Source organism: Acomys russatus, chromosome 21 (genome assembly GCF_903995435.1).
Source record: "Acomys russatus chromosome 21, mAcoRus1.1, whole genome shotgun sequence".
NCBI lineage: Eukaryota > Metazoa > Chordata > Mammalia > Rodentia > Muridae > Acomys > Acomys russatus.
Window position 1 is genome coordinate 52,593,987 of NC_067157.1, and position 24,633 is coordinate 52,618,619.

General features: G+C 44.2%; 1 protein-coding gene across 1 annotated transcript in view; it reads left to right on the forward strand.

Annotated features, from left to right (window-relative positions):
• Nucleotides 1–24,633, forward strand: part of Igf2r (insulin like growth factor 2 receptor) — a 98,715-nt gene that overhangs the window by 19,791 nt on the left and 54,291 nt on the right. The window contains exons 2-6 of the mRNA XM_051164470.1: nt 3,376–3,515; nt 17,108–17,232; nt 18,105–18,203; nt 22,405–22,537; nt 23,345–23,474. Coding sequence (XP_051020427.1) covers nt 3,376–3,515; nt 17,108–17,232; nt 18,105–18,203; nt 22,405–22,537; nt 23,345–23,474 — 627 coding nt within the window. The remainder of the gene's footprint in view (nt 1–3,375; nt 3,516–17,107; nt 17,233–18,104; nt 18,204–22,404; nt 22,538–23,344; nt 23,475–24,633) is intronic.

The window sequence follows — 24,633 nt, forward strand, 5'->3', positions numbered from 1 at the left end:
TGCCTTAACTTGTGTGAACTTGGGTAAAGGTGGACGTTTGAGGGCCTCTCAGCTCAGATGCCTTACTTGCTTAGCAGTGAACTGTTATTATGGGATGAAATTTTAATTTTGGCTGTTCATATTTGCTTGAAATAGAGGTTTATTTATTTGGTAAAAGAGAAAATTTCATGCCAGTTTCTTGTCCCTCAAAGTTCTAACTGTACACTTTAGTCTCCAGTGCCCTCACTCTTGGGTTCTTTAATATGATCATGCTGGTTTTTCAGCTTTGTACAGATTTCATTTTAAGAATGGTTGCAGCGTAGGCCATTTTGGCTAGTTGGCCGTTGGCCTGCCAGAAAACTTAGTCATCTAGTTTATGATTTCGAATGTGACAACTTTTACTGTTTATTTTTGTTTTCTTTCTTTCTGTCTTTGTTTCTGGCTGCCCTGGAACTCTCAATGTAGACCAGGCTGGCTTTGAACTCAACAGAGATCAGCTTCCTAAAGACATGGACCACCATGCCTGGTTCTTAGCCAGTCCAGGATAGGCTAGGCCTCACTGTGTAGCCAGCGCTGACTTTGAACCATGGATCCTTCCCCAAGGCTAGAATAACAGGAGTGCACCACTGCATCGTCATAGTCAAACACGCACCCCCCATTAAACACAGCATTTCTTTAAATGTCATGTATTTCTACCACTATTGGGTTATTATAAAGTAGTTTTAAATCATACCAGAGCACATGGACCCACATGTTAGCTCACTGTCACTGCACTGCAGAACTTACTAGCCTCCCAGGAGTTTCCTGACACATTGTTTCAGTTTTGGGATGGTGCTCAGGTGCCAGGCATGTTTGATTGCTTTAAAGCAACTGTGCTGTTCACTGGAATTAGACCTTCTCAAGTGTTAACAGCCTACAGGTGGACAGTTTCAGTTTAGAAACAGTGCAAGCGTTCCTTTGCTCCTAAGTGATGTGACTAAGCCGAGCTAGTGTTCCCGAACCCCTCCCCCAGGAGCTATGGCACTGAGGGTGTCTGCCTATGGAGGGCTGCCTGTGAGTCCTTCAGTCAACTACAGAGAAAGCCTGTTCAAGGACTCCAGCAGGAAATAGGAGCCGCCTTCCCTATTTACGGCATCACTTGCATCTTGATACATTTGTATGAGACACAAATAGGAAAAAAGCATGACTTCAGAAAGCAGCCTTTTCTTCTGACTTCACCCTTTCAATCTCTCTTCTATCTGGATTTTTTATATTTGACTTTCTTTGCTAACTTCTTTTCCATGGTACTGGTAGGCACTTTTAGTCACTGGGATGTGAGGAGCTGTAATGATGAAAACTGCCTGCCAGCTTTAATAAACTTAGTCACAGGTCCCAAATGAGAGATTAGCAGTTTTACTGTGACTCACCATAACATAGAAATGTATCAATATTCTGCAGATCACTAGATAAAGGTTTATGGGAAGTTTATTATATGTTTATTATATATTATACTTGCTTCAAGTATATTCAAAACTGTTTACTGCCCAGGGTTTGTCTGTTCCACCTCTGTGGCCTCCCCACCTGCTGCTGACCCCTCAGTCTTCCAGCTCAGGACACTTTGTCTCCTTCCTTTTCTCCAACCCTAAGTCACTGCTGCTTACCTGTTCCAGTTTAGATTTCCCAGCCTGACGTGGCTGACGATGCACACTGGCTTGCCCTCACCGGCTCAGTTTGCAACAGAGCCTGTCCTGTGCACTTGTTTATGTATTTGCCTTCCTTTACTGGAATGGGCCCTGCAGGGGCCTTGGGAACTTTTGTCATTCTGTAGTTTGTTGCCTTTCTCATTGAGTGCTTAGGAAGCTCTGTGGCAGGGCCTCTAACTCCAGCACTTAGGACACCTACAATTTCAGACTCCCCCCCCCCCCCCATGCCCCCTCAAAAAACCCACCATACTGTTAAATTAAGCTCCCTGCCCACCCCTCCCCCCCCAAAAAGAAACCGAGCCAAGTAGTTCTTCCTTTAAAGTCTGACATCACCCTAAGGCCTAGCACTTAAGCAACCAGTTTTTCAGGTTTGTAGTGTCTTAGTGGCCACACATTCCCAGGACACTCGGTCACCTGCCAGCCGGTGCTTTTGGGCAAGTGGGGGTGGGGGCGGGGGAGGCGGAGGACTCGGACCTCAGGTTGACAGAGTTGCTTGGTTCCTGGCGGGTTTGGGACCACTCCTGTGAGGCAGTGTTCATAGGGTCAGATGGGATCAGTTGGGAATGAGAGGGAGCGGACTCACTTCTCTCCCTCTGGGTAGGCTTATTGCAGCAAGTCTGGTTTAGCCTTTCAAAAAACTTTTACCCAATTTCTTCCTTTTCTTTTTTGACTCTTGCTGAGGAAATGAACTCCAGTTTAGAGAGCAGGCAAAATATTCTCCCAGGGGAGAGGAGAGGATCGAGCGTAATTACTTGGGGGCAGAACCAGAACTTCAATGACTTTGTTCTAGGCATTCAGGAGTTAGTCAGAGTGGGTTCTGCAGAGCTCTGCAGTGAGTCAGCGTGCAGCAGGCCATGTCTCAGTGTGAGGCACATGACAGTTCTTAGCATAGCTGTCATGCCAGTTCAGGTGCAAACTAGTCTGTACCAGAAGCAGGCTTGGCTTTATACATTACAGTTATTTTAAAAAAAAATAACAGAATAAAAATCTTGGGGTGGAGCTCAGTTGGTAGAGTGCTTGCCTAAGGTGTAACTAAGCCCTGTGTGTGGTCCCCAGACCACAGACGTTTAGGTGTGGTGGTATAAGTCTGTAATCTCAGCATTCAGGAGATGGAGGCAGGGGCATCAGAAGTTCCATCTGTCTCAAAAACAGTCCCTTGGAGGGACTGGAGAGATGGCTCAGCAGTCACCTGACTGTTGTTCTAGGGGACGTGGGTTTGGTTCCTAGCATCCCAATGGCAGCTCACAAACACCTGTAACTCCAGTTCCTAGAGGAACTGACATCTTCTAGATGCCTTGAGCACCACACACAGGTGGTGTACAGATACACATTATGGCAAAACAGCCATACACATAAAACAATAGTAAGTTGAAACAAAATAAAACACAGCAGTCCCTTTGGTCTTCAGCACTCTGGGGCGCCTGGACCAGTCCTGCCGCACACACAGTGTCACTCTAGCAGTGGCTTACCTGAGTGATTCTCTTAGAACAAGGTGGATTTGAGGCTTCTGAGGTTTTCCTAGGCGGGTGGTACCAGGTAAATTCTACCCTGGCTGCTTTTCAAAACTTTTTGCCGCGTGGTCTTTTTTGGTTAACAGAAAGGAGTGCCTTCTTATTTGTAGTAGTTGAAGCAAATATGGCTAGCACGTCAAACTAGAGAGAAGTTACTTACTGTCAGATTAAGACAGTAACAAGTTTTCTTTCTTTCTTCTTAGTTATACATGGGAAGCTGTTGATTCTAAAAATAATGCAGTTTATAAAATCAACGTCTGTGAAAATGTGGATATTCCTGGGTGTGGGCCGACAAGTGCTGTTTGCAGGTGTGACTTGAAGACAAAAACCTGTCAATCAGTGGGTAAGTAAAGCTCCTGTTTTGTACACAGTTGTGTGTTTATGATGCAGTAGTTAATATAGTGTCTAATAGAAGATGTTTTCTAAAAGTTGTTTTGTCTGTGAGTTTGCCTGTGATTGGGTTCAGCTGTCTGCTGGGGCCAGAAGAGGACTCAAGAGCCCTGGAGCCGGAGCCACCAGGTGTTTATGAGTCTCCAGGTGTGGGTGCTGGGAACTGAATGCAGGTTGTCGCCAGGTGTGGGTGCTGGGAACTGAACGCAGGCTGTCTGGAAGAGGAGTAAGTCCTAGTGCCTGCTGAGTTGCCTCCCCACCTCTAGGCATTTTTATAATAGCTTTTTTTTCTAAATTAAAGACAGCTGTTCTCCCCATGTAGCCTGCTGCCCATGCTTTCATGTAAAGCTGCTCGCCTCTCTTCCATACCCGGGTGAAATAATGATAAAGACAGTTTAGGGCAGGAGAGATGCTCAGTGCTTAGGAACACTGTCATTCTTCAAGAGACCCGAGCCTTTCCCAGCACCCTTGTTGGGTGCCTCACAACTGTCTGTATCGACACCCTTTCTTTCTGTCTTGCATTGGCTACTACATAGGTGGCACAAACACACACACACACACACACACACACACACACACACACACACACACACACACAATTTGATTTTTCAGTTTGAATGTCCAGTATGAGATAATATTATTTCCATGTAGTGAGTAGCATGCAGACAGATGAGTACGTGAAAAGAGCTAAAGACAGCACGGCAGGTTGTGAGTTAGTTGAGGGTAAAACCAGTAGTGTCCAATTTTGTTTTGTTTTGTTCTTGATACCTAAGCATTCTTCCTAGACCATCAAACCTTCCTGAGAGAGTTGTGAGGCCTTCCTCCTGATGCTAACTGCATTCTTTGCCTTTAAAAAAATGTTATCTTTTAGCTGAGCGTGATGGCACACACCTTTAATCCCAGCACTCAGGAGGCAGAAGCAGGCAGATCTTTGTGAGTTCGAGGCCAACCTGGTCTACAAAGAGTCTAGGACAGCTAGGGCTATTATATGGAGAAATCCTGTCTACAAAAACAAAAACAAAAAAATTATCTTTGGGGTGAGGGGGTCTAATTATTATTACTTTAAATTTGATTGTAATTATCCATTTGCCATTAAAATTAGGGACAGTTAAGGTTTCAACAGTGCCATTTAAAATTTCAATAGTGGCTATTTATCAATATCTAAAAATTAAGTTTGCTAAAAATGTACTAGTTTTCCAGTAATTAGATTAAAAGTCACATCAACTTAGAGAAACATAGACAAACCTATGTTCACAGCAATTGTACCCATGGCTTTAGACTTCAGTAGTACATTAGTAGTGGCTCATGTTTAAGTCTTTTTGATTTCACAATATTGACATAAAACAAACAAACAACTAAAACAAACAAAACCACAGCTCTTACCTAAGAGGGACTAAGACAGATAGTTTACTGTGGAGCCAAATAGGAACGACCAAGACCTGGGAAGATGGTGCCTATGTTAACCTCAGGTTCCATTTTCCTATGTGGAAACTGTTTCATGAAGTTTTTTCTTTTTTTAAACATTTATTTATTTATTATGTATACAGTATTTGGCCTGCGTGTATACCTGCATACCATACCCAGGGCACAAGATCTCATTATAGATGGTTGTGAGCCAGCTACCATGTGGTTGCTGAGAATTGAACTCAGGACCTTTGGGAGAACAGCCATCTCTCCAGCCCCCTCATGAAGTTTAATAGTATCAGAAGTGAGAAAGTCATAAATCAAGGTAATTTAAAAAAGAGAGAGAAAAACATGGATGAGCATATCAGAGAAGCAGGTTGCATTATCTGACAGCATTCTCAGCCTGTCCATTAGTGAAAATTAGGATTTTCTTAAGTTAGTGAATCCCATAGATTCTCCTGTTTATCAGGGTTGACACAGAGGTGGGCAAGGAATGGTTTTTCTGTTTTTGTTCACCTCTTCCTCCCCATGGTGCAGTGGCTAAAGATAGCCTCAAAAGAAACTGTAATTAGGTTATGGGATTGGCAAATTATATACTCTCCATAGTCATAAGAGTTTTTTTTATTAGTGGATCAGCTTATGCAGAGAGATTGTTTCCTGGAATTCATGATTGCAGGTGATGCTGTTGGCCAAGAACCACAGTGAAATACAAGAAAATGTATCTGTTCGGCCTAGGAAGCCAATAACGGACACAAGGAGACTGAAGCATAATTCAAAGCTGCAAGCACTAGCTGGGCAGAATCTAAACTGCTACTTTTTAATCAATAAACTACTCTAATCCTCATAACCTACATATATACCAAGCACTTGCCAATCTGATCCTTCCTGGGCTGCTTCACCCCTCCAGTTCCCTCTGTCAACTTTAACTCTCAACTCCTGGCTCTTCCCCATCTCCAGGAAGTCCCGCCTTTAACTTCCTGTCCTGCCCAGCTGATTCACTAAACAGTGCTTTATTGACAGTTGTTACATCCACTCAAGACATTCTTCCACGAAATTTTTACATAAAATGTATCTGTTCATGCTGGGGTCGGGTGGGAGCTGTGGAGGGTGGAAGTGGGTAGGGCGTACATATTATTTATTGACTTATGAGCCCAGGAAGGCCCATTTGAGGATCTGATATAGACAAGGCTGGGCTGTGGGCAGGAGGAGGATACAGCTGATCAGAGCCATTAAGAAACTCTCGGGTCACCGGGCAGTGGTGGCTCATGCCTTTAATCGCAGCACTTGGGAGGCAGAGGCAGGTGGATCACTGTGAATTCGAGGCCAGCCTGGTCTACAAAGCAAGGCCAGGACAGCCAAGGCTAACACAGAGAAACCCTGTCTTGAAGGGGTGGGGGTAGAGGTGGGAGGGACTCCTGGGTCCTATCAGAATTCTGTATCTATCTAACATAACACTCAGGGACAGCGTGGCATGATGGAGTACAGACGGGAACATATGAAGGTACAAAGAATTTCTATAACCAAAATGTACATATCACCTACACGGCTCCTTCTGTGTTTATAGTTAATTGTGCTCCATAAGCCATCTGACTTAAATTGAAATGGTTAGAACTCAAGATGGGATTCTGTGGTATTCACTGTTTTAGTTAGCAAAATACAAATATTCTTTTTAGTCTGAGCTAAGTGTACTATAGGACATCTTAGTGGGCCTTGTAAGAAAGTGAAGCAGAGAATACTCAGACTCCAGCAATACCCAACAGGCTGAAACTGCTTAATGGAATAGAGAGAGTGAAGGTTGCCTTAGAGAGGCTGAGGGACCCTCATACGCCTGTCTCCCACCCCCACCCCCCAAATCAGGAAGTTACAGCCGTTTTTGTGGTTTACTGGGAGCTGCTCAGTTGTTTTCCCCTTCCCACATATTGTTTTATGTGGGTGGAGGAACCAGTGTGGCTGGGGCTAGCCAACTCCTCATGGCCCAGGGTTATCTCCAAGTGCAGCCTGACTCAATTCCTCATGACCTGAGGGTGTTACCCAACTCTCCTGACTCAGGAGGGAAAGAGAAAAAGGGCAGGGGTCATAGTTTCTGGGAGACTGCTTTCTTCTAGGCCCTAGAATCTAGGAGGAGGCTGTGATGGTCTCAGGGGTGGTTGGGGAACATTGACCCTTGGAGGTTGTATAAGGGTCAGTAAAGTTGGGCCTGCCTCATGGTCCCCAACTAGACCAGATATCTTTCCAGAAGGTTTTTCCTACCTTTTCTCTTGTTTCTTTCTAATAATTGTCTAGCATTTCCCTTTAGCATCAATACTAGCTGGGTTGGATCATGTATTATTACCCAGTGTTCTTCTCCTAGGAAGGCACAGGTGCCTCCTTCTCCAGCAGTCATTACAGTTAGTTCTCTGCTGTTTTGAAGGCCCACTGCAGCCAGGGAGCCTTTGATTTCATGAGGTGACAATATTTTGTTGTCCTGGGGTCAGGTCTTCCCTAATCTAATTGGTCAGTTGTCTGTGTTGTGTCTGTTAGAGCCCCATCACTGTTGCGCTGGTGGCTGATGCCTGTGCTAGGTCCATGTCCAGGAGGACAGGGAAGAGCATGGGGTTCTCTTTCTCTGGTGTTACGAACAAGATTTTGATAGACTTTCCATCCCGGGAGCATCTTAAGTCCAGAGCGAGGAAAACTAGTAGATTTCCCTCTGTGGTAGCTAGTGTATGTAAGTGCTGTCCTGATGTGCAAATAAGTCACATTTGATGCCCTTGCCTTGGGAACCAAGTGGGTACAATTTGTTTCCTGTCCTGAATTCAGTTGGCCTATCCAGCTCTCTGAACGGGGGTGAGGATCAGGGGGTTAGGGATCAGGGGAGGGGGGGGGCTGTTGAGCAGGGTTTATTTGTTGACTAGTTGGTGTATATTAGGCCTTACTATATGTCATTTGGCTGCCCCCAGACAAATACAGCAACTCTTCCCTAGCTCTGGGGCCAAGCAAGGCATGGCTGGAATTTTCCAGTGGTTGCATTTTTATGAGAGTATTGAGATTAAAATAGGGGTGACTATCATTGTGGTGTCTTTGTCTTGGATGTTTGTGCCCACAAGAACAGAAATAGTTTTTGCTTCTAGAGACTAATCGTAGTTTGGAGGAGGCTCTTTGCCCCATGGATGTATAATCCAAATTTGAAGTTGTGGGTGCCCCTGTGGAGGGTTTTTCCCTGGTCATTTCCTAAATTATCTTATTTCCTGCCCCACCTTCTTGAAGGTGACTCAACTCCCTGGCCCTTTGTGGGTGCCTCTCCCCCATGTCCCTGGGCTAGCAAAATCAACACAACAGTTTTCGAAGAAGGACAAAGGTGTCTCCCCATCCAGTCTATGTTTTCAAAATACAAAATGTTGAGTAAAATAGTCTTAAATTTCCATCAATCTACAATACCAATGTAAAATATTTGAGGCTAGTAGATTCAATAATCTACTTTTTATTCTACAAATCTATATCCTCCCCTTGTATCCTTCCCTCCCCCCCCTTTTCCCTAATGTTAGATAGAATAGAAAGATAAGAGAGAAAGGATAGAAGAAAGAAATCCCTAAATTAAACTTTTATTAATTTATAACTAACCCCTCTAGGCAACCAAAACCACCCACCCCACCTACTGGGAATGAGGGTCTCATGTTCTCAAAATTACTTTTTGCTGTCTGGGGGCACAAACATTTTTTGGATACCCTTTGAAAAAACAAGATATTGGCCAAGTGCTGGAAATGCTAACTGTATCTGTTTCTGTCCAGGCCTTTTGTGATCGATCTTGTGGGCTAACTCTTTTATTGTTGATATGCATGCAATTTCTTGAGGAAACAGTGACTGAAGCAGTCTTCAAGGTTGAATCACCCGGGCTGTCTTGTCTTCATTATTATCTGTTTTTTTTTTTTTTGCTCTGAAAATAAGCAAACTTTAAAAAATTATTAGTGTAGGTATACTTATACATATATAGTTTCTTGAGGAAACAGTAACTAAGGCAGTCTTCGAGGTTGAATCACCTGGGTTATCTGCTTTTTCTTCTTTATTACCTTGTTTTTTTTTTTTTTTTTTTTTTGCTCTGAAAATAAGCAAACTTTTGAAATTATTAGTATAGATATATTTGTCCATATATATAGAACATGGAAGATGTACAAATTATACAATGCTCTGCCTGCATGTACACTGGCAGGGCAGAAGAGGGCATTAGGATCTCCAAGCTGTATGAAAGAATGTTATAAGGACCAGGTACCCCTTAAGATTTCTTGACGGGCTGGAGAGATGGCTCAGCGGTTAAGAGCACTGACTGCTCTTCCAGAGGTCCTGAGCTCAATTCCCAGCAACCACATGGTGATCCATAACCATATATAATGTGATCTGATGCATACTGTATACAAAATAAATAAATCTTAAAAAAAAAAAAAGATATCCCTTTGATATACAAACGCATTTATGCTTTAGGTACCAAGAGGTCTTTCCTGGTCAGATCTAATCTTTATAAGTTTTGTCTGTAACCTATTTTTTCGTTCCCTGTAGAAACATAGCATAACCACCTCCCCATCTCAAAATTATTGCAGGTTTCTGGCCCATTGTTGACAGATCTTTATAGTAAATTGGTTGTCCTAGTTCCTCAGTTTTTTCTATAACCCAGTGTCTCAGGTGCTGTTGTCCCTTCATCACCAACATTAAGAAAATTTAAGGTCAACAAAGCATTATTTAATCTGTCCCTGGGGTTTTTTACCCTTCCCTTTTGTTTAATAAGCATCTCTTTTAAGGTGTGATTAGCTCTTTGTACAGCTGCTTGTCCTGTAGGATTATGTGGCATACCAGTAATGTGCTTTATGTTTTAATATGTAAAGCACTGTCAGTCTTAATTTGTGCAGGTATTCCCCTCATTGCCAGTATTTTCAATAAATGAGTAATTACACAATCAGCCCTTTTAGAACTTAAGGCAGTTGCCCATCGAAATCCCGAATATGTATCAATTGTATGATGTATGTCCCTTAGTCTTCCAAACTCTGCAAAATGAAACACATCCATCTGCCAGATTTCATTCCTTTTGGTACCCCTAGAGTTAATTCCAGCAGGTGATGGGATTTGATTATACAAAGAACATGTAGGACACCTATTAATTATTTCTCTGGCTTGTTGCCAAATGATAGGGGAATCTTCTTCAAACTCTTACTGCCAACATGATGTTTTTCATGAAATTTTGAGGCTTCAAGCACATCTCCTATTAATAATTGGTTGATTTCCTCATTTCCTTGTGTCAGTGGACCTGGTAAACCTGTATGGGATTGAATATGAGTAATAAACAAGGGATAGTCTCTACTTCTGATGATGTGTTGCAGTTCCATAAATAATGTAGTTAATTCTGAGTTATCAGGAGTAAATTTAGCAGTTTCTATGTGGAAAACAATTCTTTTTGCATATTGAGAGTCAGTAATTATATTAAGAGATTCAGGAAAATCTAACAGTACCATAAGGATTACATATAATTCTGATATTTGAACAGAGGTAAATGGGCTTTTGATCACTTTAGTTGCTTTATCAGACTTATAACCAGCCATACCAAACTTATGTGCATCAGTATAGATTGGTGTCCTCTTTACAACACTTGGAAGGATCCAATTAGTTCTCTTTATACACTATATACATTTGCTTTTTGGGTATGTTATTAATTTCTCCCAAATAGTTACTACAAGCCCTTTGCCAGTCTTCATTAATTACCCAGAATGACATAATCTCAGAATTAGTAAGAGGCACTACAATTTCCACTGGGTCTGTTCCTGACAGTTGACACAATCTTATTCTTCCCTTTGTAATCAATTCAGACATTTTTTTCTCTGTGTGTCTTCAATTTTTTAACTTTGTTTATTTGCTAGGAAAATCCATTCCATGATTCTGTCTTCATTTTGTATAAGGAGCCCAGTAGGAGAACATTTTGAGGCAAAATAACCAGAATGCAACCAAGTTTAGGATCAATTCTATTCACATATGCTATCTGCAGTTTTTGCTCTATCAGAATTAACTCCTTTTCTGCTTCAGCTGTTAGAAACCTTGGACTGTTTAAATCCCCTTGTAATGTTTGAAACAAGTTACTTAGTTCATAGTTAGCTAATCCAGTTGTAGGCCTTAACCAGTTAATATCTCCCATTAATTTTTGAATGTCATTAAGACTTTGCAACTGATCTCTATGGATCTGTATCTTTTGTGGTTGAATGTTTCTTTTTAAAGAAACATTCTGTATCTTTTGTGGTTGAATGTTTCTTTTTATTTAAAGAAAAATAAAATAAATTTATTTATTTTTAAATATTTTATTTAGTTTTAATCTATGTGCATTGGTGTGAAAGTGTCAGATCTTGGAGTTACAGACAGTTGTGAGCGGCCATTGTGGGTGCTGGGAACTGATCCCCGGTCCTTTGGAAGAGCAGGCAATGCTCTTAACCACTGAGCCATCTTAGGTAACCGAATCTCTCCTTTGTATTTTTTCTACAACAGCATGGCAGAATTCTGTGTGTTTCCTTAAACATTATTTATATCAGGATCAGAGTTGGCCAACAAAATATCATCCATGTAATGGTAAATGATAGATTGAGGTAATCGCCTATGAATTATTTCTGATGGTTGTTGCACAAAATATTGGCATAAAATTGGGCTGTTCAACATTCCCTGTGGAAGTACCTTCCAATTGTATCTCTTCATTGGACCACTACTGTTCAGAGTAGGTACTGAGAAAGCAAACCTTTCTCTATCCTTCTCATGCAGAGGTATTGTAAAAAAACAATCTTGTAAATCAGTTATTATTCTAGGCCAAGGTAATAAGGCAAAGGAATTCCAGGCTGTACAGGACCCATTGGTTGAATTACTTTATACACTGCTCTCAAATCCGTTATCATCTTCCAGCTGCCTGACTTTTTTTTTTTTTTTTAAACAACAAACACAGGGGAATTCCAAGGGCCAGTAGACTCTTCTGTATGCTGAGCCTCCAGCTGCTCTCATACTAAATGGTGAAGTGCCTGCAATTCTTTTGTTATGGGTCACACTCTTGCCATACAGGTCTATTTGAAATCCATCTTAGGGGGGCAAGGCTGTTGGCACATCAGCAGTGGCTCCTCTTATAAAGTTGGATACTCTGTACCTGAGAATTTTTGAGTTTGGACCATGGGCATAGCTTGTGGTTGCTCCTGACTACTGATACTAATATTTTCCCTAGAAGCATGTACCATTTCACCCCTAGCTTCATCATTGTTTATCTCTGTAATTGCAGGAATAGTAATCTGAGTACTCCATTGTTGTAAGAGATCCCTTCCCCATAGATTTATGGGTATATCAGCCACTTAGCATCTCTGCTTTCCCGTCTGCCTTCTGGTCTCACATACTTAAGCCACCATATGCTTTGTTTTATTTGAGATAATTTACCAATTCCTGTAATTTCTGTATAAACCTTCTGAAGTGGCCAATTTGGATTCCAATACTTGTTGGAAATAATTGTAACATTGGCAACCAGTATTGACCAGACCTAGTAATTTAACACCATTCATTTGTATTATTAATTTAGGTTTCTGATCATTAACCATTTTTTGCCAGAACACACGTCTCCCTGTACTTCAAAATGCACCTGTTCTTTCTACTGGAGTGGTTTTGCCCTTAATGTAAGGAAACAGCAATAGCTGAACAATTCTATCCCCTGCATTAATTTGTGTCTCCTTCTTTACACATGCCATGATTTTGATTTCCTCTTTACAGTTCTCATCTATAATACCAGGACGCACAATAAGACCTTGAGAAGTCAACCCACTTCTTCCCAGAATTATTCCCACTATGCCTGAAGGCAAAGGACTGTAAACACCAGTACTTAATTTGTCACATTCAACCTGTGGAGATAGTTTAAGAGACATACCTGAGGCCAGATCCAAGGCTGCGCTGCTTTCAGTAGCATGCATTAGGTCATTGACACCTAATCCCCATTTTCCTGCAAGCCCGTTACTTCTGGACTGGCCAGGGAAATCTGGCTTGTATTGTTGGTGGGGCCCCAGCTGATGGGCCCCTCCTGCCATTTCCGTTTGGCAAGATATTACCTTGCACATCTCTTTTATTTAGATTGACAATCCCTAGACCAATGTTTTCCTTTCCCACAGTGGCTGCAGTACCCTGGAAGTCTTGGCACCTTGTTACCATCATGGCCAGAAGCTCCTTGTTCTCTCTTATGAGTTATATTTTCTTCTGGGTTATTACGCTGGTTATTCTGAGGTCTGGGATTTCTGTCTCTCCAGTTTCTGTGCACACGACCAATTTTTACCACAATTAAAGCATCAAGTATTATGATATCTGGGACCTCTGGCTATAGCTTATCTTAAAATATTGTTTTGATGCTCCTGAGAGTTAATAGTAACTGTTTCTTTTACCCACTCGTCTAATGAAGTTCCTCTTTCCTTAGTGATCTAATTGCTCTTACATTCAGTATTTGCATTCTCATGTGCCATAGCCAGTTTCAGTGCCTGTTTGATCTCAGAATCTGGTATCGCTCTATCCAGAGCAGATTCCAGTCTCTGCAACAATTCTGTAACAGCTTCCCCCGACCCTTGAAATACTTTAGTAAATGGAATGGCTGTCTCACCAGGCTCCTCTACCAGCTCCCAGGCTCTCAAGGCTGCTAGGCGACATTGTTCCATACCCTATCTTCAGATTGAACTTGTTCTCTTAAATCAGCATATTGCCCTTTACCAAGCAATTGATCTTTATCAATATTTATCTCCTGTCTCCTATTTTCTTATTGTATTCTCATGGCCTTACTTTGCCACCATGATAACTATTTTAATTGTTGTGTCACTTCTAATACTGCTGAAACCAAACTTTTCCAATCTGGGGAACAAGTCTGTGCTGCATAACCCAGTTATTTAACATTTATTTAACGAAAGCCCAGTGCATTCCATATCTGAGAACAGATTCTGTAAAAAAAAAAAAATAAATCCAACCTATCTATTGGACACCATGCCATTTCATCATAACCTTCAGCACCATTCTGAGCAGGCACATGTCTTATAGTAACTGAAAAAGCTGATGGTGTCTGAGTGACTCTGGAGGGTTCCTCGATTGAAACATTTTTCTCCAAAGACCTTTTTGTTTGTCTACTTTTCTGTTCCTCTAGTTTCTGTTTTTCTTCACCCTCTTTTACCAAAGGCGCTTTCTGCTTTCCCAGCCCTTCACTTTCTGTATTTTCCCCACCTGTTCAGTCAGGTCTGCAATTCTTTTCAAAATGATAGAATTTATTGACTCTTCTTCCAGTTTTTGTCTGCCTTCTTGTTCCTCTAGTTTCTGTTTTTCTTCACCCTCTTTTACCAAAGATGCTTTTTGTTTTCCCAGTCCTTTATTTTCTCTCTCTTTTTCTTTCTTTCTTTGTTTCTTTCTTTCTTTCAGTGTTCTGCCTGCATGTACACCGCATACCAGAAGAGGATACCAGATCTCATTGTAGTTGGTTGTGAGCCACCATGTGGTTGTTGGTAATTGAACTCAGGCCCTTTGGAGGAGCAGCCAGTGCTCTTAAAAGACCTCTGAGCCATCTCCCCAGCCTGCCCTTCATTTTCTTTATGCATTTTCTCCACCTATTTAGTCAAGTCTTCAATTCTTTCCAAAATGGTAGAATTTACTGACACTCTGATTTTCCTATCTTATCAGCTTTTTTTCTAATCCTTCTAAGAATGAAATACAATAAAAGGACAAAGAAAAAATAGAAAATTCTTTCTAAGTATGAAGCAGGAAAGAGTTTTGCCACCGCAGCTGTGATTTTTGCTGATACCCTGAAACAGTGTTTCTTTATCTTTGAAATTTGAATCTTCTCTCATACCATTAGAAATTACAAAACCCATCATGCATCTGGTTCCTTAATAATTGAACTTTATTAAGAATTTGTTAATCAAATGTATCTCTCCCTTACAACCTGGCTATCATAAACAGGAGGGAAAGGAGATTAAGGAGAACAAGAATGAAACCTTCTGGGTATTAGCTCTGTGGAGCGAATCCCTTGGCCCTGAACCTCCCCTCTTGAGGAGCCTGGCCTAATGGTCTAGTGGAGGGATCGCCTGGTGAGGTGGCCTGGTGGAGGAGCAGCTCCCTAGCGATCTGCGGCCATCGTGTGGCTGGGAATTCTCATGTGGTGGCGCTGAAACCCTTGTGAGGTGGGGAACCGATACGGCAGAGAACCCTTGCGGGACAGTGGCGCGGCACCTACCCTCGGGCAGTGGCAGGGCAACTTAGACTCCTGGTGCCGCTGTATCGCGCAGAAACCCTCCCATTGCACACCTTAACCCTCCAATTGCGGCACCCTAAACCCTCCCATTGCGGCACCCTAAACCCTCCAATTGCGGCACCCTGAAGCCGGGAACTCTGGCGCCACTTGATCATGCAGAAACCCTTTCCTTGCTTGCAACGCGGCAGCGCGGTACCCTAGAGTGGCCAGGAACTCCGGTGCCAGTCCGAAGCAACTCTCCCCTCGGGCGCGACGTGGCGCGGCACCTACCCTCACTCCAGCACCCTAGAGCGGCTCTGAACCCTGACGGTGCTGGGTCCTGTGGAAACCCTCCTCTCATGCAGTGTGGCGCGGCACCTTAGAGCAGCCGGGAACCTTGGCTCGCTGGATCGCAGAAACCTTTCCTTTATGTGACTTGTCATGGTGCGGCACCCTTGTTCTGTAGCGCAGCTTTCGCTTGAGGCTTGCATCGGTAGCTCAACTCAGCTTCCTGGCTCTTCTTAGTGTTTGTGTAGTGACCCGCAGTGCTATGCTGCCTGCTGCCTGCTAGAGCAATGAGGGAGGGAGAGATATAGTGTTGGAGCCTCAGCAGGAGTGGAGATTAAGTACCTCCCTCCCCAGCTATGTCATTTAATCACCCTCAGCTCAGCCCCGCCTCACTGGGCTCCTCCTCTTGCTCTAGCCTGGAGCCTGTGCCTTTGCCAGCCCTGGGGCCTTGGAAAGTTTTTATAATTTGCCTGCTGAGCCAGTCAGGCATTCTGGTTATATGTGGTTTGTTGTTTTTGTTTTGTCATTTGAGCTGTGGTCTGATATGTAGCCCTTGCTTGCCTCGAATTCACAGAGATCCACCTGCCTCAGTCTCTATGATGAATTATGGGATGCAAAGTGTGCACAGCCACTCCCGGTGGAGGCTTTTGGGACCACCAAGCCAAGACAGTTTTGCAGATCAGAAAGCAGTTCTATTCAACGAGACTTAATAGCAGGTGTTGGTTCAAACTTTGAGAGTCTTTTGTTTTGTTTTGTTTTTTTCGAGACAGGGTTTCTCTGTGTAGCCTTGGCTGTCCTGGATTCACTTTGTGTGCTAGGCTGGCCTGGAACTCACAGTGATCTGCCTGCCTCTGCCTCCCGAGTGCTGGGATTAAAGGTGTGTGCCACCATGCCCAGCCCCAAACTTTGAGAGTCTTACAATTCATTTCAGGCACATTTAAGCAAAGCACAATTTGAAAAACAAGTTCCCTGGTTTAATTAACTCCATCCCAATAACAAACCTCCAGCCAAGACTCTGTGAAGTACAAGTGGCTTGGTCTTCCATGTAGGTTCTATAGACAGCCAAGGAGGCAGGCTCAGGGTAAGGGTACGGAGGAGCTGGTTCTATAGACAGCCAAGGAGGCAGGCTCAGGGTAAGGGTACGGAGGAGCTGGTTCTATAGACAGCCAAGGAGGCAGGCTCAGGGTAAGGGTACGGAGGAGCTGGTTCTATAGACAGCTAAGGAGGCAGGCTCAGGGTAAGGGTACGGAGGAGCTGGTTCTATAGACAGCCAAGGAGGCAGGCTCATGGTAAGGGTACGGAGGAGCTGGTTCTATAGACAGCTAAGGAGGCAGGCTCAGGGTAAGGGTAGGGAGGAGCTGGTTCTATAGACAGCTAAGGAGGCAGGCTCAGGGTAAGGGTAGGGAGGAGCTGGTGTGGCCTGGCCACACAGATAGCTCAGAGGTTACCAAGCTATTAGCCACCTCTGCTCCCAGCTTCTGGGCCAGAAACAAGTTATACATCTCTCTCTTTGAAGAGACAGCCTTGAGTATTTAACACTCCTGGCTGGCCTAGTGCTTACCTATGAGCAGAGGGGCCGATATATGCCATTATGTGTGTTCATTGTGTTTATCATCATCTTCTCCAAATAGGTGATTCAGTTTTGAAGAGTTCATCTAGGTCGCTCCTGGAATTCAACACTACTACAGGCTGCCAGCCTTCAGATTCACAGCACAGAATCCAGACCAGCATTGCATTTCTGTGTGGGAAGACCCTGGTGAGTGCCCCCTCCCCCAAGCTCCTTGTTAAGAGCACTCTTCCCCACTTGTGTTCTTGTTAGAGAAATCCTGATGCTGCAGGACTGAATGGCCAAAATTAACACACACACACAGAGTTCCTAGTCACATCACAACACCGCCCATGCACCAAGGAAGCTGATCTTAAACAGGGTTAGAGTTGGAGCGAAACTGGAGTTAGCACGAATGAACCTATAACTGCTCTGTTGTGCGCAGTGAGACCTTAACACCTTCTGTGGCTACGTGAACCGTGGAGGTCATGTTGCAGAGTAAACGAGCTGCTGATTTACTTCTATTGCTTGTTCTTAAGAGTTTTTCACTGTATGAAAAGCAGAGCTCGAAGGTGAACTGGGCTTGGCTCACGGGTTGTGGGGGATGTAGAAGTTAGTTATTGCTGTGCAGGACTTATCCAGCGTTAACTGATCTGATATCCGCTCTGGTTGGCAGGAGGGGCTGCCTGGGGGCGGGATCTGGTGAGTCCGCCCAGGCTCAGATGCTCACGGGGCTCCTCAGGGACCTCCGCACAGGATGTATGAAGTCATACTTTCTGGCTTTGAAATTGCTGTTTTTTGGTTCAGAGAACATTTGGCTTTTGAGAAGAAGATGAAGGATACTTTCCCATGAGTTTACTCTGCTTGTGAAATTGGGGCAGCTGGGCAGTCAGTAGATGGATGTCTGGAGACTCTCATCTCCCAACTTTTCCATTTGGGGGAAGTTTTTGGTAACCTTGTTGAAGTAAAGCAGTTACACTTTCTTTTGTTCTACCCCTTTTCCACTAGATTTTACAGTGTTTTAAGTTTAAAAACAAACTGAGTGGTATAGTAACATTCTTTCCCCCCTTTTTTTAAAATAGGGAACTCCTGAATTTGTAACTGCTACAGACTGTGTGCATTATTTTGAATGGAGGACTACTGCAGCCTGCAAGAAAGACATATTCAAAGCTGACAAGGAGGTAAGAGAGTTTGAGATGGTTGGTCATGAAATTTACTCTGGAGAGTGTGAGAGACTGGATGGGTGTGGGTTCTTATGGGAGGGAGGCGGTTAGGGTTGGGGGAGGAGATATCATAATCAAAATTATCATAAAAAACCTATTTTCAATAAAAAGAAAGAAAGAAAGAGCCTTGGAGAAGGTTGTGACTGTGAGGAAAAGATTTTAAATACTTAGTACCGTCTCTTGGGGTGAAAGTCTGTTTCTGTGGATGTCAGAGGTTCCATTCACAGAGAAATCATGAGACTTAATTGTTAAAAACTTCTTCCAGGCTGGCTTCTAGTGGTGCACTCTAATATAGCACAGTTAGGCTTGGCTTCAGGTTTTGTCCTGCACCCTGGGGGCCCTCATCTTCCTCTGTGCCTGCTTTCTACCCATGGACTATCTCACTTTGATGATTATTTTTCTGCCTGTTTTCACTGCCAGAGTCTCATGTAGCCCAGGCTGGCCCAGGGCTAGGTATGTGGCTGAGGATGACCCTAAACTTGTAACCCTCTGCCTTCATAGGGTGATTAAGTCATGACTGTCTGTTTGATAGATTTAGAATTACCAGGGAAATAAGCCTTACGAATGTGTGTCTAGGTTTCTAGACAAGATAAATTGAGGCCGGGAAACAAATTATGAATGTATGTGGCACCATTCCTTGTGCTGGGGGCCTGCATGATTGTAGAAAGCACAGGGTAAACTGAGCACCAGCCTTCTTCTGTGTCACTCTTCCTTGTTGTAAACTAAACTGCTCCTCTATCCTGATGGTCTGTGCTCTGAAGCTGAGAGCTAGAATGAACTGTCCCTTCCTTAAGTTGCTCCAGATATGCTCTACGTCCTGAGTGTTGGGGTCGCAGGTGCGAGCCACTGTGCCTGGCTGTGCTCTAATCGTTAGAGCTATCCTCTCAGCCAGGGAGTGGCCCAAGCGATGCCTTTTACCTAATGCTTAATCCAGTAGGTTCTGGTGGAGGCTTTTGTTGTTGTTGTTTTGTTTGTTTGTTTTAAAGATTTATTTATTTATTTATTATGTACACAGTACTCTGACTTTATGTACACCTGCACACCAGAAGAGGGCACCAGATCTCATTATAGATGGCTGTAAGCCACCATGTGGTTCCTGGGAATTGAACCCAGGACCTCTGGAAATATAGTCATTGCTCTTAACCTCTGAGCCATGTCTCTAGCCCATCTGGTGGAGATTTTAAGACAGCTATTTCTTTAAGGCCCGTGTCTTTACATCCCTTATCCTAGCACCCAGAGAGACATAAAATTGTAGAGGCAGCACGTTGATAGTCTGGCTTAAGTTATAAAAGTGAGGTGAACAGACATGAAACAACAGCAGCCACAGTAACTCAGTGTACAGTGCTGAAGTTGGGGACATACCGCCTTCCCAGTCTTCATGATGACTGACTGTGTGCATTAGCATGGCTCTGTCACAGTAAGGTGACAGAGAGGACGCGCTCCCCAACACCCTCCACTGATTTTCTGGTTGTGCTCGGGTTCTTGGGATCACTGTTAGGGTGTCTTCTCCGCCCTGGAAAGAAGTGGAGTGATAGTTAGCTTCCCCGAGGGGCCCCTGGAGAGCCTCTTGAGTAGAACTATCAGCTCCTGGGGACAGGGGTTCCCCAGTTTGGGCCCCCCCCCCCCCCCGGCCTTCCATTCCTTATTCCCCTCTTCTACTGGCTTCCATTTGCTGGCAGGAGGGCACTGCTTGTTTCCCCATCTTCACAGCCAATGGCGCGTTGCCCTCCAAGTGAATGTTTCTCTGTGTTCTTGCTTGTGTGGTGACACTGATTTATGGGGCCTGGAATACTTAGGTTTGTAGTTCTTCTGGCTTTGTGAAATGGTCTGGAACTCATTCTTAGCTACCTATCCTCAAGTCTGCAGGACTTGTGAGTTCAGGCATGGTCAGCACTTGGAGTGTGGTGTTTAACTGGAGTTGCTTGTTCCCTCCTGTTACACATCACTCCACTCCTAACTCCCACACCTTTATCAGAGAGAATTATCAGGAATCCTGGGTCTGAGAATCAGGGCAGGTATGGTAGGCTGGAGCTTGCTAAGTAGAGGGGTATAGAGTTTGATATGATCTCTTAGCTTTTGGAACTCTCTGAAGTCAGCTCTACAGAAAAGGTCAGTGGGCAGAACCTTCTGCAAGATGTGATAGCGTCTTCTTAGGAGGCACTGTGGGCTGGGTGTTACGCAGTGACTTGTGCCCAGACCTGCCCATAGGTACAGCATCTAAAAGACAGACTTTTAGAAAGTTGTATTGTAGGGAGTGGTCTTTGAGATGATTGTAAAGAAGATGAATTCTAAGAACGTTTCTTTGGGCAGTATAATAATTTGCTTTCTTTTGTAATGACTAACAGCAATTTGAGAGGAAAGAGTTACTATTTGGGGATACACTAATTTCATATAAAATGTTTTCAGTAGCTAGTGTTCACTTGGTGACCAGGGTGTTTTCACTCCTGCATACATCTTTGGGCTTTTGTTTATGTAAGATAAAGCTAAATCATGGGATTTTGCTGACAGTAATGGGGTCCTTGAGATTTTTATAAAGCAGCCATTAGTTCGCATCGATGAGAGAATGGCCATAAAAGAGAATGGGAGTAAGCCCACCCAAAGCCCCCTCCTCCATATTTTATTTATCAGGCATTGGCTGATCATCTACCATACTTGTGGCTTGGGGCTGCCTCTGGGACAAAGGCCTGTCTCTGCAACAAGTCTGGTGCATGTATCTCAGTCTTTGGGAGAAAAACCTGAGGGAAATTCTGGAAAGGTGGAGAGTCCTATTTTAGTAAAATGCTAGAAAGGGTCTTACTAAGTCCAGGAGTTTCACTGAAGACCAGAGTGTTAGGTTCTGGGTTTTGAAAGATTGATCTTGTAGTTGGGAAGTCATGGGTAGGCGTATGTGTAGGGCAGTCAAAGGTGGGATTGATGGCTCTGTTGGAGACTGTTGGATCCTGCTAGTGATGGTGGAGGTGACAAAAGTGAAGACATCAGGGCTGGACTTTGAAGACTGACTGACAGCATTAGCCAGCATTTTATGTGGAATGTGAGGGAACTTGGGGCCATGGCCAGATGTCATGGTTGATTTCATTCATTTCACCCTGTTGACTGAGATGGAAGAGAGCATGCTGTTGGGAGAAACGATAGCTTACTTCAATGTTTTGAGATGATTTTTGTGCCCAGGGAGCAATGATAAGAGCACTGGATCCTTCAGATCTGGATCATCTGGCAGGTGTTTGAGGCATTTACAAGGGCAACAAGGGACGAGCCCCAGAACAGTTTAGGAGCATGCCCATATTTATGGTTATTTTACATTTTGTTTGTTGCATGTGCATGATTTGTGTGGGTGTACTTGCTGTAGTGCACATGTGGAGATTGGAGAGGACACTATGTGGAGTTGGTTCTCACCTTCCACCCTTTAAATTCAGTTCTCCAGGCTTGTGTGGTAAGTGCCACCTACTAGGATGGTGAGGATGTTCCCGTGATGCAGTTGGGGCATCAGGAAACAGTGCCTCTGGGCAGGAATCCAAGGGCAAGGGGAGTGAAGGGCTTCAGGCTGTGGTCTTGCTGTTATGGTGCCATTGAGACCAGGCTAAGCCTACAAGCGAGATGCAGATTTAGCAACGAGGCAGTCACCCAGCAGGTGTGTCTTTAGTGGGATGAGGGACAGGCACCCAGTGTTAGAGAATGGGACAAGGAGGAGCAGGCAGAGGACAAGGACAGCTCAGGACGGTGGGAAGGTAGCTGAAGGGGATTTAGGAACAAGGAGAGATACTTGTGAGGTAGCGCTCTGAAGGAAATGGCCCAAGACAGAGGAAGAAAGAGTGATGGGGTGAGAGGAGGTGATTGCAGACACGCAGCCTTAAGAAGAGGGAAGGAAAATACCTTGGAAATAGAGGCCTGAACAGTTTTTCAGACAGGGTTTTATCCCTGGCTGGGCTGGGAACTTGCTGTGTAGACTAGGTTGGGCCTTGAACTCACAGAGATCCTCCTGCATCTGCTTTCTGAGTGCTGGGTTAAAGACATGTACCACCACACTGTGCACCTTAACATGTTCATTCTCTATGTAAGGGTCAGAAATCACTATTGAGTGGTGTCTACCACAAGTTTGTGATCTACTAGCCCCAAGTTGTGGGATGAAGGAAGGCTTGTTACTTGTTCTCCGCTTCCTTAGGTGCCATGCTATGCGTTTGATGACAAGCTGAAGAAACACGATTTAAACCCACTGATCAAGCTGAATGGCGCCTACCTGGTAGATGATTCTGACCCTGACACATCTCTGTTCATCAATGTGTGTAGAGACATAGGTAAGCATTATTTAGGAAGAAGGACGGGGAGTGGTCAGTACGTGCCTTGGCCCCCTGTGTCAGGCACACTGTCATTTGACCTCTAAGGAAGCTGTTGTCTTGAAAGGTTCTCTGGACAGCTGCAAGGTTTCTCTGCCAGATTGTTGGAAAACCTTCTGTTGGAGGTTTTCTCTGCTGGATAGTCTGGGATTTGGGGCTCCATGGTGAGGTTTGTTTCAATTTGCTGTGTTTACCCAAGCCTTCTGACTTTGAGTTGGGGGCTGGGTCGAAGGGACTGAGGGATGACAAAGGCTCTGAGAATGTGCTTGGGGGTAGGAATGACGTCTCTGTGAGAGGCCAGCCTATCTTTCCCTGATACCCAGAGGCTGTAAATGAAGGCCTTTATCTCAAAAGGGCTCTATAGTTTTATTATTTCTTCTTCTTCTTCTTCTTCTTCTTCTTCTTCTTCTTCTTCTTCTTCTTCTTCTTCTCCTCCTCCTCCTCCTCCTCCTCCTCCTCCTCCTCCTCCTCCTCCTCCTCCTCCTTCTTTTCTTTCCCCTTCCCCTTCCCTTTCTCCCTTCTCCCTCTTATTGTTTTTTGACACAGGGTTTCTCTGTGGCCTTGGCTGTCACAGACTCACTTTGTAGACCAGGCTGGCCTCAAACTCACAGCGATCTGCCTGCCTCTGCCTTCGGAGTGCTGAGATTAAAGGCCTGTGCCACCACGCCCAATTTTCTACTTATTTAGAGACCTGGACCCAAGGAGTATTCATATGAGTTCTTCTTGTGTCACTTGCTGTACTTTAAAGTCCTCTGTGATGTTTTGCAGACTCCCTTGGAGACTCCAGCACACAGCTGAGAGCCTGTCCTGCTGGCACTGCCGCCTGTCTGCTGAAGGGGAACCAGGCATATGATGTTGGCCGGCCCAAGGAGAGGCTGAAGCTGGTGAGCAAGGACAGGTCAGTCAGTGTGTGGCTACCTCTGTAGCTCATTTTAGGGCCTCAGCAAGCGAGCCTGCCTTTTAGGGGAACCAATGGAGAAGAGAAGGGCAGGAGAGCTTGATAGTGGGGACGCGGGCATGGTTAAAGCATGCTGTGTGTTTGTGTAAAAATGTCATTGAGACCCACTGTTTTGTACGGTTGATACCTTGTAAGTTAATATAGGTAAATACAATTAATACTGGTAAAAGATGTGAAAAAGAAATAATTTGACTTTTAGAGCTGGGGAAACACGTTTCATTTCCAGCAGGCTTGTTGGTGCTGTCCTTTCTCAGGCTGCTTTACCTGTTGCTCACTCGCTTTAATTGTTAGGTATCACTTATTTGGCATTGTGGGACAGTCTTGTTGTGTAACTCAAGGTAGCTTGGAATTCTTGGTCCTGCTCATGTTTTTCATTTCATATCATTTGTCCGGTTATCTGTATAACCTTTCTTTTGGAGAGATAAGTGGAACAGTTGATGGCCTTGCAGCATGTGTTCTCTTCCCCCCCCCCCCCCCCCCCCCCCCCCGCCGCCTCGCTAGGGCATGGTGCACACCCTCCCCCACTACTTTCTTATGCAATTTTCTGTGTCTCTGGACCTCAACTTTAGGAGCCTGGCTTTCATCTCTAACTGGTTGTTTCTGCATAGGCTAAGACGGCTGGCTCCCTGGTGGGCTTGCCTCTATTTGCCCAAGTGGTAGTTGTAGGAATTGATTAGCACTAGGCTGCAGACTTGTATGGAGACTGTTAGAGCAGGGCCTGAATTGGAAAATGCTGTGAGTTTTCTGTGTCTGTATTAATATGCTCACAATGTCATAAGCAAATACCACAGAGTTGGGCCTTTGAACAGTAGGAATTTATTTGCTCAGCTGCAGTTTCTGAGGCTAAGACCTGGTTCCAGACAGGCCGATTTCTTGTGTGCCCTATCCTCTTGTCTTGTTAGAGGCCGTCTTCTCTGTCTTCACAGTCTTCTCTCACCCTCCCCTCAAGAACAATAGATATGTTGCATGAGTGTCTTTAGTGTCCCTGTGCTCTAGTAGTTACTGTTGAAGCGTGTCTGTCCTGGCTGTAGCGTCGGAGTTGGGAAGGACTCTCATGCAGAGTGACAAGCTGCGATCGAGGGCCTCATACAGTGACAGA